Consider the following 21,060-nt stretch of genomic DNA (forward strand, 5'->3'; position numbering starts at 1 on the left):
GGGTATGTGAATCTGGCCCACTGTGTCTCTCTCTCTCTAACTGACTGACTGTCTGATCTGTTCTTTAACAACGCCGCAACACACTACACGCGGCCAAAATGCAGGCGGCCTTATATAGTGTGGGACGTGTACTAAACACCCTGAGCCATAATTAGCCAAAGCCACCCTGGCTTTGGCCAATTATGGCTCTCCGTTTTTTGCGCACTATGATTGGCCAAGCATGCAGGGTCATAGTGCATGCTTGACCAATCATCAGCGCGCAATGCCGCAGTGAATTATGGGCCGTTGCGTGTCACTCGAATTTGGCACGAACGACCCATTTTGTTTGAATTTCGTCGAACGTACGAACAGACGATGTTCGAGTCGAACATACGTTTGAGTCGAACACAAAGCTCATCCCTACTCTCCACTTTTAGTAAATCAACCCCAATGCAACATATTGTTACTTTTATATCTTTCTGTTCATTCATGTGCACATCAAAGGGATGAAATTAGATTTGCAGATGATGTAAAGCAACCTGACAACATTTTTTATTTTTTTTAATAATACCTTCAACTCCTTATTACCCATTAATCTTTCTCTAATCAGCCTTAACCACTTGCTTACTGGGCATTTAAACCCCCCTTACTGCCCAGGCCAATTTTCAGCTTTCAGCGCTGTCACTCTTTGAATGACAATTGCGCGGTCATGCAACACTTTACCCAAATGTAATTGTTATAATTTTTCCCAACAAAAATGTAGCTTTCTTTTGCTAGTATTTAATCTATCTGATCTGAATTTAATATTTAATGTAGCTGTCTGTCGGGAAGTGGTTCTTCTTAGTCTGCCTCTCTCTATAGCTATTATTTTCCTCATTTTCCTTTTCATTTGTTTCTGTATTAATAACTTTTAATATTTAAACTTTTTCAATTTTTTTTGTTTTTTTATATATTTTTACACAATTAACATATATTATTAACACATTTCCCATTTTAAAAAGCACAAAATTGTTAAAACCACTTTAATTATCTTGTAAATAACTTTGCAATGATTTATACCAGAATAATAATTTTAGTGTTGTTTTAAACACTAAAGGACAAATTACAAAATAAAATGTGTACATTTTTTGTGCATTAACACAATTTCTTATTGCTTAAAAAAAGAAAAAGTGAGTTTGTTTAGTTTTGTTGCATTTCATTGTCTACGGCAGTGATTCTCAAATGTGAGAATGTGTTCCATGTGACATTTGCATGTGTGCCGTATGAGTATTGAAAAATATTTAAAATTGCTAGCATCTTGAAACCTTGAATGTATTGGACAATTAAATGGTAAACTATAAAAAAAAAATTAAAAGTAACATATACAAAAATGCAATCTCTGTCAGTCTGTCATTTATTTGTTCCTTTTGTAATGCAAGGCTTATGTAAAAATAATAAGTTCTTCACCACAAACATTTTTTAAATCTTTTCAGAAGTGGCATGAAATTTTTTTGATCTTTTTGGTGCGCCGCAAGACAAATAAGTTTGAGAGACACTGGTCTAAGGATTGCAAAAAAAAATCATTATTGCATGACAATATCATGAAAAGAAAGTCTTGTTTGTCCTTAACCAGTTCCCGACCACCGCATGTACATATACGTCCACAATATGGCACGTACAGGCACATGGGCGTATAGGTACGTCCCCGCCTTACCTCGGTTCGGGGGTCCGATCGGGACCCCCTCCGGTACATGCGGCGGCCGGGAACGGTGTACGGGAGGTCCGGGAGGAGGGGGCGGCTATTGGTTTCCAGCCGTCCCCTCTCGATCTCCCTCAGCGAATGAGAATGCAGCAGAGCCCTCCCTGCCTGTGTAACTGTAAACACAGGCAGGGAGGAAGTGACGTTTTCTCCCCTCTGGCGGTCTTTTCGTTTGATTCCAGAGGAGAGAAGACGTCAGTACTGTGAGTTGCACCAACAGCACACTGACACAGCACACATAGGCACATAACCCCCCCCGATCACCCCCCCAGCACCCCCAGATCACCCCCTGTCACAGTGTCACTGATTGCAGTGATCATTTATTTTCTGATCACTGCTTTTAGTGTCAGTGTGACAGAAAAAAGTGTCAGGGCAGTTAGGTTTAGGCCCCTTTAGGTCCAGGGTAGCCCCCTACCCCCCCCCAATAAAGGTTTAACCCCTGATTGCCCCTAAAGTTAACCCTTTCACCCCTATTGCCAGTGTCACTAAGCGATCGGTTTCTGATCGCTGCATTAGTGTCACTGTTGCCGCTAGGCAGTTAGTTTTTTTTGAGGTTCGCCGCCAGGTTTATATAGCGTTAGGTACCCCCATAAATAAAGGTTTTAACCCCTGATTGCCCCTAGAGTTAACCCTTTCACCCCTATTGCCAGTGTCACTAAGCGATCGGTTTCTGATCGCTGTATTAGTGTCACTGTTGCCGCTAGGCAGTTAGTTTTTTTTGAGGTTCGCCGCCAGGTTTATATAGCGTTAGGTACCCCCATAAATAAAGGTTTTAACCCCTGATTGCCCCTAGAGTTAACCCTTTCACCCCTATTGCCAGTGTCACTAAGCGATCGGTTTCTGATCGCTGTATTAGTGTCACTGTTGCCGCTAGGCAGTTAGTTTTTTTTGAGGTTCGCCGCCAGGTTTATATAGCGTTAGGTACCCCCATAAATAAAGGTTTTAACCCCTGATTGCCCCTAGAGTTAACCCTTTCACCACTGATCACTGTATAAGTGTCACTGGTGACGTGGTTAGCCAGTTAGTTATTTAGTTATTTTAGGTTCGCCACCAGGTTTTTAGAAAGCGTTAGGTACCCCCATATATTACCGAATAAAGGTTTTAACCCCCTGATTGCCCCCTAGTTAACCCTTTCACCAGTGATCACCGTATAAGTGTTACGGTTGACGCTGGTTGGTTAGTTTGCTGTTTATAGCATCAGAGCACCCGCCGTATATAACCCAATAGGTTTAACCCCCTGATCACCCGGCGGGTGATATAAATTTAATTTTAGCGCCAGTCAGGGTCTGCGTCACCCCAGGCAGCGTTAGGTTAGAGCCAGTACCGCTTACACCCACTCGCTAAGCATACACCCCCCTTAGTGGTATAGGATCTGAACGGATCGATACCTGATCTGATCAGATCTATACTAGCGTACCCAGCAGTTTAGGGTACCCAAAAACGCATTGTTAGCGGAATCAGCCCAGATACCCGCTAGCACCTGCGTTTTCCCCCTCTGCCCAGCCCAACCCACCCAAGTGCAGTATCGATCGATCACTGTCACTTACAAAACACAAGACACATAACTGCAGCGTTCGCAGAGACAGGCCTGATCCCTGCGATCGCTTACAGTTTTTTTTGAAGCGTTTTCTACATTTGCTTTTCTATAGTCAGGTGCTTTTTTTACCTGTGAATCCTTACCATTGTACCACTAAATTTAGAGTCCAAAATGGCAAACCGAAGGTACAATGATAAGCAGGCCTTTGAGTTCATGTGCATGTCAGATAGTGAAGAGGAGGAGGTCACGCATCTGACAGATTCTGGCTCAGAATATGAACCCATTTACGACAGCGGCTCCATGTCAGATAGCTCGCACGACGAAGTTGAGGTCCCTGCTAAGGCCAGGCGTACCCGATCCCATTCTGATGTTGTTGAGCAGCAAGAACCGCAGGACCCTCGTATGGAGCAGAGATCCAGTACTAGCGCCGCTATTCCTTCTGGTGAATTGGCAAGCACCAGCGGCCTAGTACACCCTGGTCGTTTATCCAGCACTGCAGTAACACTTGGTGACGTGGCGAGTCCCATAAGTGCAGTTGAAGCTGGCGATGTGGCAAGCACAAGTAGTGTCCCGCTGCCACCAAGAAAAAGACAGAGACAGGCCCGTCGTGCCCATAGTGCCCTTCCTGTAGAATTTGCCTATCCTGATTGGGTCCCCACCACTTCTACAGCACCTGTACTTCCCCCATTCACTGGCCAACCCGGTATTCAGGTGGATACAGCGAACTTTATGTCACTTGATTTTTATTCGCTGTATTTCACGGAAGATCTCTATAGATCTATTGTGGACCAGACCAATTTATATGCTGGTACTTACATCGCCGCTAACCCCCAGTCTCGCCTTGCCAAAGAATGGAAACCTCTCGAGGTTTCCGAATTTAAGACCTTTCTGGGCCTTACCCTCAACATGGGCATACACAAATTTCCGTCATTGCGGATGTATTGGTCCACACATCCCATTGACCATATGTACATTTTCTCTGCTCACATGGCCAGGAGACGATACGAGGCGATCCTGCGGTTCCTGCATTTCAGTGACAATGCACTTTGTCGTCCACGTGGAGACCCTGAATTTGACCGGCTCTACAAAATTCGGCCCCTCGTAAACCATTTCAACGAACGTTTTGCAGCCTTGTTTAATCCCCAGCAGGTTGTATGCGTTGATGAGTCCCTGATTAAATTTGCTGGCCGCTTGTCTTTCAAACAGTTCCTTCCCAGCAAGCGTGCCAGATACGGGGTCAAGCTCTATAAGCTCTGTGACAGGGCCACAGGCTACACATGGAGCTTTAGGGTTTACGAGGGAAAAGATAGTCAGGTAGAGCCGGAAGGATGCCCAGATTACATGGGGAGCGCTGGCAAGATTGTTTGGGACTTGGTGTCACCCTTATTCGGAAAGGGGTACCATTTGTATGTGGACAATTTTTACAGCAGCGTGCCACTTTTTAGCCACTTATTTGATCAACAGATTGGAGCATGTGGCACCGTGCGACCTAATCGCCGGGGCTTCCCCCAGCGGCTTGTAGATGCCCGTGTTAGGCCGGGGGCGAGAGCCTGCTGCAGATGTAAAAATTTGCTCGCTGTGAAGTGGCGGGACAATAGGAATGTTTTCGTTCTTACCACCCTTCACGCAGACACGACAGTCCAAATTCGTACGGCGACTGGTGTTGTGGAGAAACCCCTCTGTGTCCACGAATATAACCTTAATATGGGAGGGGTGGACCTCAACGACCAGTTGATGGCGCCGTATCATATTGCCCGTAAGACGAGACGCTGGTACAAAAAAGTGTCTCTACATTTATTTCAATTGGCTCTACTGAATGCTCATGTCGTATACAGAGCTTCAGGACGGAATGAATCCTTCCTTCAATTCCAGAGGGATATCATCACAGAACTCCTGTATCCAGGCGGTATTGTACCTCACCATCTCCTACCAAATGCAGTAAGCCGACTGCATGAGAGGCATTTTTCTTATGTCCTCCCGAGTACCCCTACCCAACGAGCCCCCCAAAGAAAATGTCGTGTCTGTACCAAGCGCGGATTTAGGCGTGACACCCGTTATTTTTGTCCCAAATGTCCTGGCAATCCTGGTCTTTGTATTGGTGAATGTTTTGAACGCTTCCACACACACGTTAATTATTAGTGTAGGGTGAAACATTTCACAGGCTAGGCACACTCACACAGGGTCTCCCAAGATGCCATCGCATTTTGAGAGACCCAAACCTGGAACCGAAAAGTTGAAGTTACAGTTCACAGTTACAAAAAAAAGTGTTAAAAAAAAAAAAAAAAAAGTAAAAAATAAAAACACACAAAAAAATATAAAATAAAAAAACCAAAAATAGTTGTCGTTTTATTGTTCTCTCCCTCTCTATTCTCTCTCTATTGTTCTGCTCTTTTTTACTGTATTCTATTCTGCAAAGTTTTATTGTTGTTATGTTTTTTCATGCTTGCTTTTCAGGTATGTAATTTATTTTACTGTTTTCAGGTACGCCATTCAGCTGTTGCGCGGACTTATTTATCTTGACAGCAACAGCGTTTGCTCCCACGATATATAAAGCCGCGACTCCAGTGCTGTAGGAGGTGATTTCACCACCACAGTTAAAAAAAAGAGCATATATGCCGAAGCATGCGGGCAGCAGGGGCGGAGGAGCGATTTTGCTCCTAATGCCGCGTACATACGGTTGACATTCCTACGGAGGCTTTCCCGTGGAAAAGTCTGACCATGTGTACACGGCATAGAAAAGTCCGACCGTGTGTACGCGGCATAGAAAAGTCCGACCGTACGCGGCATAACTTTTTTGCGGGAGGATGCCCCCATGCTTTGGCATATATATATATTTTAGGCACAGGTTGCGTTAAAAAATGTTTTATTTTTTACTATGTTTTTTTATAGGTATTTGCTTTGCAGGTATGGTATGATCTTACTGTTATACTGGAATGTTACTTTGTTTTAATGTTAACCATCATTTGCTTAGCAGGTACGCCATTCAGTTGCAGTGCGGATTTATTTAGCGTGACAGCAACAGCGTTTGCTCCCACGATATATAAAGCCGCGACTCCAATGCTGTAGGAGGTGATTTCACCACTACAGTTCAAAAAAGAGCATATATGCCGGAGCATGGGGGCATTAGGGGCGGAGGAGCGATTTTGCTCCTAATGCCGCGTACATACGGTTGACATTCCTACGGAGGCTTTCCTGTGGAAAAGTCTGACCATGTGTACACGGCATAGAAAAGTCCGACCGTGTGTACGCGGCATAGAAAAGTCCGACCGTACGCGGCATAACTTTTTTGCGGGAGGATGCCCCCATGCTTCGGCATATATAAATGGTGCATGTATGCCCATCATTAGAAGTGGGTGGATGAAGGGAGGTATTCTAATGGTGGGCATACCCACCGATCAATCTTTTTTTTGTTCAGCCAACAGACTGCATGAAAAAAAAAAAGATTACAATACATGTCCAACAAGAACCATCAACGTACTGGTATGTTGCAGGACTTTGAATGGTTATACCAGAATGATGCCTGCGGGTTTAGGCATCATCTTGGTATCATTCTTTTCAGCCAGCGGTCGGCTTTCATGTAAAAGCAGTCCTAGCGGCTAATTAGCCTCTAGACTGCTTTTACATTCAGTGGGAGGGAATGTCCCCCCCCCCAGATATAAACGGCGCCATTGAGAATATGGGAAAGCATTTTATCACACCGATCTTGGTGTGGTCAGATGCTTTGAGGGCAGAGGAAAGATCTAGGGTCTAATAGACCCCATTTAAAAAAAAAAAAGAGTACCTGTCACTAACTATTGCTATCATAAGGGATATTTACATTCCCTGAGATAACAATAAAAATGGTAAAAAAATAAATAAATGGAAGGAACAGTTAACAAATAAAATAAAAAAAGCGAAATAAATATATAAAAAAAAAAAAAAAAAAAAAAAAGCATCCCTGTCCCCCCCTGCTCTTGCGCAAAGACGAACGCAAGCGTCGGTCTGGAGTCATATGTAAACAGCAATTGCACCATGCATGTGAGGTATCACCGCGAAGGGCAGATCGAGGGCAGTCATTTTAGCAGTAGACCTACTCTGTAAATCTAATGTGGTAACCTGTAAAGGCTTTTAAAGGCTTTTAAAAATGTATGTAGTTTGTCGCCACTGCGCGTTTGTGCGCAATTTTAAAGTATGTCGTGTTTGGTATCCATGTACTCGGCCTAAGATCATAATTTTTATTTCATCAATAATTTGGGCAATATAGTGTGTTTTAGTGCTTTAAAATAAAAAAAAGTGTATTTTTTCCCCAAAAAATGCGTTTGAAAAAACGCTGCGCAAATACTGTGTGGAAATTTTTTTTGCAACACCTACCATTTTAATCTGTAGGGCCTTTGCTTTAAAAAAATATATAATGTTTGGGGGTTCAACTTTACTTTCTTGCAAAAAAATAATATGTTTTTATGTAAACAAACAGTGTCAGAAAGGGCTTTTTCTTCAAGTGGTTAGAAGAGTGGGTGATGTGTGACATAAGCTTCTAATTGTTGTGCATAAAATGCCAGGACAATTGAAAACCCCCCCAAATGACCCCATTTTGGAAAGTAGACACCCCAAGCTATTTGCTGAGAGGCATCTTAAGTCCATGGAATATTTTAGATTTTGACCCAAGTTGCGGGAAATATAAATATATATATATATATATATTTTTTTTTGCGCAAAGTTGTCACTAAATGATATATTGCTCAAACATGCCATGGGCATATGTGGAATTACACCCCAAAATGCATTCTGCTGCTTCTCCTGAGTACGGGGATACCACATGTGTGAGACTTTTTGGGAGCCTAGCCGCGTACGGGACCCCAAAAACCAATCACCGCCTTCAGGCTTTCTAAGGGTGTAAATTTTTGATTTCACTCCTCACTACCTATCACAGTTTCAAAGGCCATAAAATGCCAAAATAGCACAAAAAAAACCCAAATGACCCCATTTTGGAAAGAAGACACCCCAAGGAAACTGCTGAGAGGCATGTTGAGTCCATTGATTTTTTTTTTTTTTGTCCAAAGTGATTGAATAATGAGAAAAAAAAAAAAAAAAGAAAAATGTGTCACTAAATGATATATTGCTCACACATGCCATGGTTATATGTGGAGTTGCACCCTAAAATACATTCTGCTGCTTCTCCTGAGTACGGGGATACCACATGTTTGGGACTTTTTGGGAGCCTAGCCGCGTACGGGACCCCGAAAACCAAGCACCGCCTTCAGCATTTCTAAGGGCGCAAATTTTTGATTTCACTCCTCACTACCTATCACAGTTTCGAAGGCCATAAAATGCCAAAATAGCACAAAAAACCCCCAAATGACCCCATTTTGGAAAGTAGACACCCCAAGCTATTTGCTGAGAGGCATGTTGAGTCCATGGAATATTTAATTTTTTTGCCCCAAGTGATTGAATCATGACCAAAAAAAATTAAAATAAAAAAATGTACAAAACATTGTCACTAAATGATATATTTCTCACACATGCCATGGTTATATGTGGAATTGCACCCCAAAATACATTCTGCTACTTCTCCTGAGTACGGGGATACCACATGTGTGGGACTTTTTGGGAGCCTAGCCGCGTATGAGACCCCGAAAACCAAGCACCGCCTTCAAGATTTCTAAGGACATAAATTTTTGATTTCACTCACACAAATCTTGAAGGCAGTGCTTGGTTTTCGGGGCCCCGTACGCGGCTAGGCTCCCAAAAAGTCCCACACATGTGGTATCCCCGTACTCAGGAGAAGCAGCAGAATGTATTTTGGGGTGCAATTCCACATATAACCGTGGCATGTGTGAGAAATATATCATTTAGTGACAACGTTTTGTATTTTTTTTTTTTTGGTCATTATTCAGTGACTTGGGGCAAAAAAATTAAATATTCCATGGACTCAACATGCCTCTCAGCAAATAGCTTGGGGTGTCTACTTTCCAAAATGGGGTCATTTGGGGGGGTTTTGTGCTGTTTTGGCATTTTATTGCCTTCGAAACTGTGATAGGTAGTGAGGAGTGAAATCAAAAATTTATGCCCTTAGAAATCCTGAAGGCGGTGATTGGTTTTCGGGGTCCCGTACGCGGCTAGGCTCCCAAAAAGTCCCACACATGTGGTATCCCCGTACTCAGGAGAAGCAGCAGAATGTATTTTGGGGTGCAATTCCACATATAACCGTGGCATGTGTGAGAAATATATCATTTAGTGACAACGTTTTGTATTTTTTTTTTTTTGGTCATTATTCAGTGACTTGGGGCAAAAAAATTAAATATTCCATGGACTCAACATGCCTCTCAGCAAATAGCTTGGGGTGTCTACTTTCCAAAATGGGGTCATTTGGGGGGGTTTTGTGCTGTTTTGGCATTTTATTGCCTTCGAAACTGTGATAGGTAGTCAGGAGTGAAATCAAAAATTTATGCCCTTAGAAATCCTGAAGGCGGTGATTGGTTTTCGGGGTCCCGTACGCGGCTAGGCTCCCAAAAAGTCCCACACATGTGGTATCCCCGTACTCAGGAGAAGCAGCAGAATGTATTTTGGGGTGCAATTCCACATATGCCCATGGCATATGTGAGAAATATATCATTTAGTGACAACGTTTTGTAAAAAATTTTTTTTTTTTTTTTTTGGTCATTATTCAATCACTTGGGGCCATAAAATTAAATATTCCATGGACTCAACATGCCTCTCAGCAAATAGCTTGGGGTGTCTTCTTTCCAAAATGGGGTCATTTGGGGGGGTTGTGTGACATCTTGGCATTTTATGGCCTTCAAAACTGTGATAGGTAGTGATAGGTAGTGAGGAGTGAAATCAAAAATGTATGCCCTTAGAAATCTTGAAGGCGGTGCTTTGTTTTCGGGGCCCCGTACGTGGCTAGGCTCACAAAAAGTCCCACATATGTGGTATCCCCGTACTCGGGAGAAGCAGCAGAATGTCTTTTGGGGTGCAATTCCACATATAACTATGGCATGTGTGAGCAATATATCATTTAGTGACAACTTTGTGCAAAAAAAAATCAGTTTGTCATATTCCCGCAACTTGTGTCAAAATATAAAATATTCCATGGACTCGACATGCCTCTCAGCAAATAGCTTAGGGTGTCTACTTTCCAAAATGGGGTCATTTGGTTTTTTTTTTTGCTATTTTGGCATTTTATGGCCTTCGAAACCTTGATAGGTAGTGAGGAGTGAAATCAAAAATTTGTGCCCTTAGAAATGCTGAAGGCGGTGCTTGGGTTTTGGGGCCCCGTATGCGGCTAGGCTCCCAAAAAGTCCCACACATGTGGTATCCCCGTACTCAGGAGAAGCAGCAGAATGTATTTTGGGGTGCAATTCCACATATAACCATGGCATGTGTGAGAAATATATCATTTAGTGACAACTTTTTGTAAACATTTTTTTTTTTTTTTTTTTTCGTCATTATTCAATCACTTGGGACAAAAAAATTAAATATTCAATGGACTCAACATGCCTCTCAGCAGTTTCCTTGGGGTGTCTACTTTCCAAAATGGGGTCATTTGGGGGGGTTTTGTACTGCCTTGCCATTTTAGCACCTCAAGAAATGAGATAGGCAGTCATAAAATAAAAGCTGTGTAAATTCCAGAAAATGTACCCTAGTTTGTAGACGCTATAACTTTTGCGAAAACCAATAAATATACGCTTATTGCGATTTTTTTTACTAAAGACATGTGGCTGAATACATTTTGGCCTAAATGTTTGACTAAAATTTAGTTTATTCGATTTTTTTTACTTTTTGTTATAAGAAAAATCATTTTTTTTCAAAATTTACGGTCTTTTTGCGTTTATATCGCAAAAAATAAAAATCGCAGAGGCGATCAAATACCATCAAAATAAAGCTCTATTTGTGGGAAGAAAAGGACGCAAGTTTCGTTTCGGTACAACATTGCATGACCGCGCAATTACCAGTTAAAGCAGCGCATTGCCAAATTGTAAAAACACCTCTGGTCTTTAGACAGCGTATTGGTCCGGAGCTTAAGTGGTTAAAGAACAATATATATATTATATATATATATATATATATTATATATATATATATATATATATATATATATATATATATATTATGTTTTATGTAAATACGTTGTGACCCGACGTAAACAGCGTTTTTATTGAACTAAGCCGGAACAAGCCAATGTTTACGACAGTGACATCATTCTACGCAAATCCCTATTCGCGAACGACTTACGCAAACGACGTAAAAAATTCAAAATGCGAGGCGGGAACGACGGCCATACTTAACATTGAGTACGCCTCATAATAGCAGGGGTAACTATACGCCGGAAAAAGCCGAACGCAAACGACGTAAAAAAAATGCGCCGGCCGGACGTACGTTCGTGGATCGCCGTAACTAGCGGAATTCGACGGAAACGCCACCTAGCGGCCGCCGAAAAAATGCACCTAAGATCCGACGGCATACTAAGACATACGCCTGTCGGATCGATCCGAGATGCAGTCGTATCTTGTTTTGTAGATACAAAACAAAGATGCGACGTGCAAAATTTGAAATTGCGCGGCGTATCAAGAGATACGCCAGCGTAATTCTTTTGTGGATCTGCCCCATGGTATATATTACCTTGTTACCTTTAGTAATGAAAAAGTTGTTGCCAAATAAATAGGTCTATAGCAAAAAATTTAAAATTGCTCTGGTCCATAGAAGGTGAAAATGTGATAGAGGTAAAGTGGTTAATTTTCAGATTTCAGCTTATTTAATTGAAATATCAATCACTTATAAATGCCAAGTAAAGTATTCCTGCAGCCTGGGACAAATCAAGGGGGGGGCATAATGGAGAGTGGAGGTTCATTGATCTCCTTGGTCTGGAATGAATCTGGAAATTCCCAGTACTTCCAGGTTAGGAGTTTTAATAGGTGATAATTAACAGCGTCAATTTATATCTCACTGAAATAATAGCTTAAACAAATCTAACACTAAAAACCAGGGCTTTTTTTCCTCAGAGAATAGGTGCAGGAACTCCTCCTTTCTGAGTCAATCCATTGACTCTGCCCCCTACCCACTTCCCAGTACCACCCCTTTTAGAGAATACAGAACCAAGTATCATTTTATAGTGCTAAGTATTTTGTATGGATTTTGTTAATGATAACAAGAAAAGCAGTAAAAGGGATCTAGCAACAATGGACACCCCAGTGACAATACACTCCCAATATAAGACCCCCTCCCTCACCACAGATCCCACCAGCAATAATTGATCCCCTGGAACATAAGACCCACCCCAGCAACAATACAACCCCCACTGGCAACAACAGACTTCCACAGCAACAAAAATAAGTCCCCTCCAGCAAAATTAGATTCCCCATTAGCCAGCATTAATAGACCCTCCAGTAGCCAGCAACAAAGACACCTTCTTCAACAGTAAATCCCCCCCAGCAACATAAGACTCACCCAGCAACAATAGATCCCCCATGAACAACAGAAGACCAACCCAGTAACAATAGATCCCCTGTCCTCAGCAAATAGATTCCCTCCAGCAACAACAGATTCCCCAGCACCAGCATCAATAGATCCTCCAGCACCCCTTGCCATTACACATATGCAGTTCTGGAGGTGCCGGAACTGCGTTCCCCCGCGTTCCCGGTGAAAAAAAGCCCTGCTAAAAACAATTTGAATGTACACTATAAAGATGCATTTTAATGGTAACTTACAGGTGTTTGCAAAATAACTCTTCTAGAACAAGTTAGGCCACCTTCACAGCAAGGTTCACTTTGCATTGATATTCTGAATGTGTCTTCTATTTCTCCCTAGATTAAAAACAATTTTACAACACCTATTAACTTTAAAAATGTCCAGAAGAAAAATAATGAAAAACACAGCTAGAGTACTTAATTATTCAAAGATATTTACTTTATTACAATTCACTAAATTGCATGAAGTAAGGCTCAATTCACTAAGCAATCATGCATATGTTATTTACCACAACAATCTTTGTTTTTCCCTCTAGCACTGTCCTTAACCACTTAAAGTGAAGGTCCACCCGTTTTTTTGTTTTTTTTAAAAGCCAGCAGTTACAAATACTGCAGCTGCTGACTTTTAAAAAATGGACACTTACCTGTCCAGCGCGCCCGCGATGTCAGCAGACGAGGCTGAGCAATCGCTCGGTCCTCAGCTGCTTCCGCCGCCAACCTCGGTGAGGAAATCAGGAAGTGAAGCTTTGCGGCTTCACTGCCCGATTCCCTACTGCGCATGCACGAGGATCGCGGCTTGCCATCACTGGTCCCCGCTCTCTCCTGGGAACAGTGTGTTCCAGAAGACAGCGGGGGGTGACGTAACGAGCCTGTACTTCCGCGGGAGTCAGAACCCGGAAGTGGTGCAAATACCTGCACCCCCCTCCCCCTGAAAGGTGCCAAATGTGACACCGGAGGGGGGAGGGATCCAAAAAGCGGAGGTTCACTGTTTGTGTGAACCTCTGCTTTAAGGACAGCCGCACGACTATATACGTCCTTAGTTTGAAGAGGGATATCTCTCAGTAATGGCAGCAGCTGCTGCCACAACCAAGGTATCCATCTCCTTAGGTGGAGGTCCTGTAAACCATAATGGTGGTCTCTGCAGTGGATTCGCCACAAGATTACCGTTTTCGGCGGCGGGAGAGGGTCCGCCACTCTCCTGCGCAATCCCCCGCCTACCGGAGTGGAGGCGATCGGGTCCTTTCTCGTGCTGGATATGGATGTCAAAACGTCACTTCTGACCATACGTCTTAAAGGGCCAATTTATTTTTGTCATTCAAATGACAATTTTTTTTTTATTGCATTTTAGGTATTGAAACTGTGTTCAAACCACACATGTGAGGTATCAGAATACCTCCCCTTTATGTTATGAAGATGAGGTAAGGTGTTTTACAGTCTATCGGAAGTGGGCTGAGCAGAGATGTCAACACTTCTTGGAATTTTAGTGCAGCAAAGGCACTGTTTTGTCACAGAGTGAAGTTGCCATTTAGTGATGGTACTGCCACTAACTGAATGACTTCCAACTGCAGTAAGCAAAATCTGGCCTTATGCTGCGTACACACAACAGATTTTAATGGTCTAGAAAAAATAACGTTTTTTTTAACCCGATTATTGTTAAGCCGGCCTTGCCCACACACGATCGTGAAAAAAATGCTTGTGTTAGTAAAACTTTGGTGAGAGACGATTCGCACTTTTCAGTCTGTTACAGCGTGATGAATGTGCTATCTCCATAACGAACGGTAGTTTTACCAGAACGAGCGCTCCCGTCTCATAACTTGCTTCTGAGCATGCACGTTTTTTTCACGTCGTTAAAGCCCACACACGACCATTTTTTGCGACGTTAAAAACAACGTGAAAATTTAGAGCACGTTCTAAATTTTTATGCCCATTTTTAACGTTGCGAAAAATGCTATGGAGCCCACACACGATCGTTTTTAATGACATTAAAAAAATTACATTTTTTTACATCGCGAAAAACGGTCGCGTGTACGCGGCATCATAGTTTGCTGTTCAGAAAATTGTGGACAGGTAAGCTCAAACCTCACTCCTATTAAACTGACAAAAAAAATTGTGTAATTTTAGTAAATATCAATCTATATATAAAGAAACATTTATACCCACTTCTACAATTGTATACTGGCACAGTCCACTAAAACTATACGACATTCCATCAAAAGTTGAATAATGGCCACTTCCATGAATGCTGCAAACACTCTCACAATTCTCTTCTGTACAGTCCCATTTTCCTCTGGTGCAGGTACTATATAATAAGGCACAATTTCAAGACTTGTTACTTAAGTCAAAAAAGGGCAGACCTGAAGTACAGTTATGCTTTTCACCAGACTAACACATAATAATATTAAGATTATAAATTGTACTGTTTCAGTACTCAATGACTTGGCAAAAGACTCATATGTACAGAGTTTCAGAATTAGATGCTATCTGAAAGTTAACTTTAAACTTTTTTTAAACAGTTTGTGGCACATTTACATTTACATACACTTCCTCAGCCCTAAGTAAAGACAAACTTATGAATCATCAAAAAAATACTTAAAAAAATAATCACCATGTTCCGCAAGAGTTTTTGATAGTACTCCTACTGTTATACTCAGCTCCCTCATAAAGACATGAGCAATCTTCAGGGGTGATACAGTTTCCTCTTGAATCTCTAACCATACCATCTGGACAATAACATCCAGGCTTGCAGATGATATCTTGCTGCAAAAGAAGAGACCCATAAATGTCATCAAACATTTGTCATTACAATTCTTTCCTGTTTTTAATAAAACATTTTTGCATATGAGACTGCAACATTAAGCCAGTTTTATTAGTAATTAACCCTCCTGGCGGTATTCCGGAGTGTGGCTTGGTGTTAAATTTCAGTACCATTAGCGGTAACCCTGAGCCACACTTGGGATTGCATTGCAGAATCCTGGTGCAGCATACTTACCTTGTCACCAGGATATTCCTGAGATGTCCCCCTGCTGTGTCCTCTGCCGAATCATCTGCCCGCTGTCCTGTGTTCCAGGCTCCATTCCCTGCGAGTGTCGCGATCGGGTCACAGGAGCTGAAGAACGGGGAGAAGTGAGTGTAAACAAATCTTCCCCATTCTTCTCTGTGGCTCGTCACTGATCGTCTGTTCCCTGTCATAGGGAACGATGATCAGTGATGTCACACATCCAGCCACGTACCCCTACCCCTACTGTATCAAACCATTTCACCTCCCTTTTGTCCCTAGTGCTTTGTCCAGTGTCCTGCATGCACTTTTATATTATATATGCCATTCTTTCTGCCTGGAAACTTGAGATTGCCCATGGCAACCAAAAAGTGTCTCTTTATGTCAAAAGTGGCTTTAAACCAGCTAAAAAACAGTGATAGTAAATAGGGATGAGCGGAACACCCCCCAGTTTGGTTTGCATCAGAACATGCGAACAGGCAATAAATTTGTTCGAACATCCGAACACCGTTAAAGTCTATGGGACTCGAACATGAAAAATCTAAAGTTCTCATTTTAAAGGCTTAGATTCCTTTAAATTTCATACCTAGGGGGTGTGTATAGTATGCCTGTAAAGTAGCGCGTGGTTCTCATCCTTAGAACTGTCCCTGCACAAAATGTCATTTCTAAAGGGAAAAAAAAGGCATTTAAAAGTACTCGTGGCTGTAATGAATTGTTGGCTCCCGGCAATACAGAGAAACGTAATTGAAAGTCATTGATAAAAAAAAAGTGACCCTTCAAAGCACCATGTCCCCATGTTTATGGGGACAAGGGCCTCATCCCCACAACCCTTGCCCAGTGGTTGTGGGGGTCTGTGGGCAGGGGCTTATCGGAATCTGGAAGACCCCTTTAACAAAGGGGACCCCCAGATCCCGGGCCCCCCTATGTGAATTGGTAAGGGGTACTGTCATGGATATGCAATAAAGTCTGGCAGCTTACCTGTCTCATGTGTTCATTAGAGGCCTGACCCTCTTTCTGGCTGTCTTTTATCACCTTCCTCTTGTATGGCTCCACCCCATGAAACCTACATTAACCACTGCACTGCTAGCCTGCTTTGCTGTTCAACCTTTGTTTGTAGCTTGTTCCTGTCTGCAGTGTATTACTTTTACCTTCCTGTGTACCGACCTTGGCTCGACTATGACTTCTCCTGTTTGCCTGTTTCCCTGACCCTTGGCCTGTTCCTTGATTACCCTTGTCTGCCTGTGAACACAAAGCTGGGTCTTAGACTCCGCGCCCTGGGGAATCTTGGGCTCACGCTTCCTCTCTGATTGTAGCAGTCGGCCATAGGCTTCACTACCCTGTGGTGCATCCCTGACCCCAACAGGGTGCACTTGTCACCTGGTCACCCCTACCATTTCACAAGAAAGTGTAAAAAAAACACACAGACACCGTTGGGATAAGTTCTTTATTAAAAAAAATATATATATAAAAAAGATTCCAGCGGTGGTAATCCACTCTCGGTCTCCTGCGATGGATGCTCTCCTCTCCGGGGTCCAGCGATGGATGATCTCCTCTCCATCCAGGTCTAGGCTCCAGCGATGAGATGTCCAGTGCAGTGCATCCTGTCTCCACCGTAGACACCCTGGGAATATCGTTGCCGCAGCCTAACAGGTCTTATGTAGCTGAGGACGGGGCCACCCGTCACATGATCCCATCCTCCTCTGATGCAAGGGGAAACCTGGGCATACACAGTGACGTGACAGGTGACCCCGCCCCCCTCTGATGCAATGGGAAACCTGTGTTACATCAGAGGGGGCAAGGTCACCCGTCATGTCACTGGGTAAGACCAGGGTCACGTGACAGGTGGCCCCATTCAATGTACCCCTTACCAATTCACATGGGGGTCCGGGATCTGGGGGTGCCCTTTGTTAAAAGGGGTCTTCCAGATTCTGATAAGCCCCCCTCCCGCAGACCCCCACAACCACAGGGCAAGGGTTGTGGGGATGAGGCCCTTGTCCCCATCAACATGGGGACATGGTGCTTTGAGGGATCACAGACCCCCAAAGCATCCTCCCTATGTTGAGGGCATGTGGCCTGGTATGGTTCAGGAGTGGGGGGGCACTCTCTCGTCCCCCCCTCTTTTCCTGCTGCCTGCTAGGTTGCGTGCTCGGATAAAGGGTCTGGTATAGATATTTGGGGGGAACCCCATGTCATTTTTTTTATTTGATGCAGGGTTCCCCTTAATATCCATACCAGACCTGAAGGGCCTGGTAATTAAATTTGGGGGGACCCCAAGCATTTTTTTTTTATCAATGACTTACAATAAATTTTCTCTGTATTGCCGGGAGCTGACAATTCATTATAGCCGCGAGTACTTTTAAATTACTTTTTTTCCTTCAGAAATTACACTTTGTGCAGGGACAGTTCTAAGCATGGGAAACAAGCGCTACTTTACAGGCATGCTATACACACCCCCTAGGTATGAAATTTAAAGGAATATTTCACTTTTATTGTTTCACTTTAAGCATTATTAAAATCACTGCTCCCGAAAATGCATTGATACATGTCCCCTGGGGCAGGACCCGGATCCCCAAACACTTTTTATGACAATAACTTGCATATAAGCCTTTAAAATTAACACTTTAGATTTCTCCCTTTTACAGGGTGTTCTGTGGATTTTCGAATTTGCCGCGAACACCCCGTGCAAACTCGACTCGAACTCGAAGCTCATCCCTAATAGTAAATAAGAACAGTTGCAGAATTGAGCGATAGTGAATTGTGAGGAAATTACTTGTATTATTATATATTTTTTTATATAATTATTTAAAGTTATTTATTATATTATAATTTATGATTTCTTGTTTCAAACTTTATCATACCCAGGATGTCTACTAGACTCTTGTTTGAACAGATGTTAGTGAGTTATTCCTAAGAATTACAGGCTTACAATATAAAACACCAAATTTCTATGCAAAACAATGTACCATTTTGAGATTAAAAAATCTGACATAATCATAACACCAGGGAGGCTACAGAACTTTATGTTAAACGTTTCTCATCTTGTATTTGATACTGTATACCAGGGATCAGTAACCCCCGACACGCGTGCCAGAGGTGGCACGCAGCCACACTTATGATGGCACACATAACAAAGCCACCCGGCAGCTGCAGTTCTGTGCATAGAAAGTGGCGCAGATAGCTCCCCTCGCCTCAGCCCCCCCTCTTTAGCTCCCACCCACCAGCATAAAAAACAGCAGGGATGTTTCCCGATAGCCACGGTTCCTGCCTGCCCACTTCATTAGCATGGATGGCTCCCATCGGCCTCCGTTCCTGGCCCCCCCTTTTAGCTCCCGCCGGCCTCAGTTCCCGTTCCCCTGATTTAGCTCCCGCCCACCTGCATAGAAAACAGCAAACACGCTTCCCGAACGCCATGGTTTCTGGCCCGTCCACTTCAGCTGTGGCCCGTCCACTTCAGCGCTGGCCCATCCACTTCAGCTCCAGCCTGCCCACTTTAGCTCCAGCCTGCCCACTTTAGCTCCAGCCCACCCACTTCAGCTTCCGGCCCACCCACTTCAGCTTCCGGCCTGCCGAATTCATCTCCGGCCCGCCCACTTTAGCTTCTGTCCACCTCACTCTTCCTCAAGGCGCACTGAGACCTGAAGCAGTGTGGAGAACAACACCAGGCTACCTGCTCTAGCCTGATACTTCCTGTTAGCCTGTATGATCACACCCCGAGGGTCATTCCTCTTCCTCGGCAGCAGCATTAAAGAGGACTTGTGATAGCTACTGTATCTGTTCTACTTTTGGGACACAAATAGCTATTGGGAACTACTACATTAGAACAAGGTACATGAACTGCTGCTCAGAACCAATAGAAGTTCCAAAATAGTAGTTACGAAACCCTGTTCTAAAATAGCAGTTCCCAATAGAAGGAACTACTACTTTAGTACAGGGACTGGTAACTACTACTTAATAACTTCTTTGGTGATTACTGCGTTTTTAAAACACTGAGCAAGGGCTGGTTCACACCAAAATGCAGTGTGGGAAAAGTGCATGAAATGCATGTTTTCCACACTGCATTCAAATGTGCTGCCCTTGAAGTCTGCATGTGGGTGCTTATGTATTGTTAAAGGCACCCCAAGCGCAGATTGCAAACGCAGTCCTGCAGTACCATGTGTTTTTTGCCCAGGCCAGTGCACTACTTTTTGCATGGTCTGGTGCATTTTGCATCACATTCAAATAAATTGGCCGTCAAAACACACACCATGGGAATTTGTGAGAATCAAACAGGAACACCGGCATTCCCAATAAAAATCCTCTGAGAACCAGTCCTATATTATTATGGAAGTCTTAACTACATTTCCAGTGGGGGTATTGGGGGACATTATAGATTCTTTTTTTTTTTTTTTTTGGAGCCTATGAAAAATTACTTCCAAAAACACACAAGTGCAGTAACTATTAATAAATACAAAAGGCATGTGGGAGAGGGTGCCACTGTCGCAGCTGCTGCTATTATCTCTACAGCACCTGAAAATGCATCCTTTTTTGTAGTAGCTGGCTTTCAGCAAGGTATGAATTTCGCATTAAGCAGCAGCCATGCATACCTCTTATACTTATTAATAGGGCTAAGTTACTGTACTTATGTATTTTTAAAAATAACAATTTTTTACAGGATCCAAAAAATATATAAAACGCTGTAATGTTCCCACTGGATATGTAGTCAGTAGTTACCAATAGCTGTTCTAAAGTAGTTACCAATGGTGATAATAAAAAAAAATCCTAACGTTTGAACATAGCTTGAACATAAAAAATTACTGTGCCCAAAACTCTAAATTGTATCAATTGGAGCTGAATGGGATCTGAAGCTGAAGGAATTGGGGGGTGATCTGCATTGTGAAACTGCATGCATTGGGACTGATCTGAGGTCGAAAGGTGCAGAGTTTGGGGCTCATTTGAGACCTGAAGATGAAGAAATCAGGGCTGATCTGAGATATTGAGCCTGATGTAAGATCTGAAGGTTCAGAAATTAGTCCTTATCTGTGGGGTTAAGGTGCATGCAATGAGGCTCATACTGTATGACATCTGGAGGTGCAGAAATTGGACCTGATCTGAGTTCTGAGGTGGTGAAATTGGGTTTATTCTGAGGTGTGAAGGATGCAGAAGTTGGGCCTGATCTGAAGTGTGAAGGTGCATTTACTGGGGCTTGCATAAGATCTAAAGGTGCAGAAATTGGGCCTGACCTGAGATCTAAAGGTACAGAATTTAAACCTGATCATTGGGCCTAGTCAAAGGTGTGAAGGTGTAGATGTTGGGCCTGATCTGAAATGGGAAAGTGCAGAAATTGGGGCTGGTCTGAGATGTGAAGGTGCAGAAATTAGGGCTGGTCTGA

The 21,060-nt window shown here is 43.0% G+C and overlaps 1 protein-coding gene across 50 annotated transcripts in view; it reads right to left on the reverse strand.

Moving 5' to 3' along the window:
- The window catches only part of LOC120931788 (mucin-19-like), a 584,870-nt gene that overhangs the window by 366,173 nt on the left and 197,637 nt on the right, over positions 1 to 21,060 (reverse strand). For all 50 annotated transcript variants that reach the window (XM_040343605.1, XM_040343590.1, XM_040343599.1 and 47 more), the window contains 3 exons: positions 15,303 to 15,454; positions 14,858 to 14,996; positions 12,938 to 13,033 (listed from right to left, as the gene is read on the reverse strand). In XM_040343605.1, coding sequence (XP_040199539.1) covers positions 12,938 to 13,033; positions 14,858 to 14,996; positions 15,303 to 15,454 — 387 coding nt within the window. The remainder of the gene's footprint in view (positions 1 to 12,937; positions 13,034 to 14,857; positions 14,997 to 15,302; positions 15,455 to 21,060) is intronic.

The sequence above is a fragment of the Rana temporaria genome, chromosome 3 (genome assembly GCF_905171775.1).
Source record: "Rana temporaria chromosome 3, aRanTem1.1, whole genome shotgun sequence".
Taxonomy (NCBI): Eukaryota; Metazoa; Chordata; class Amphibia; order Anura; family Ranidae; genus Rana; species Rana temporaria.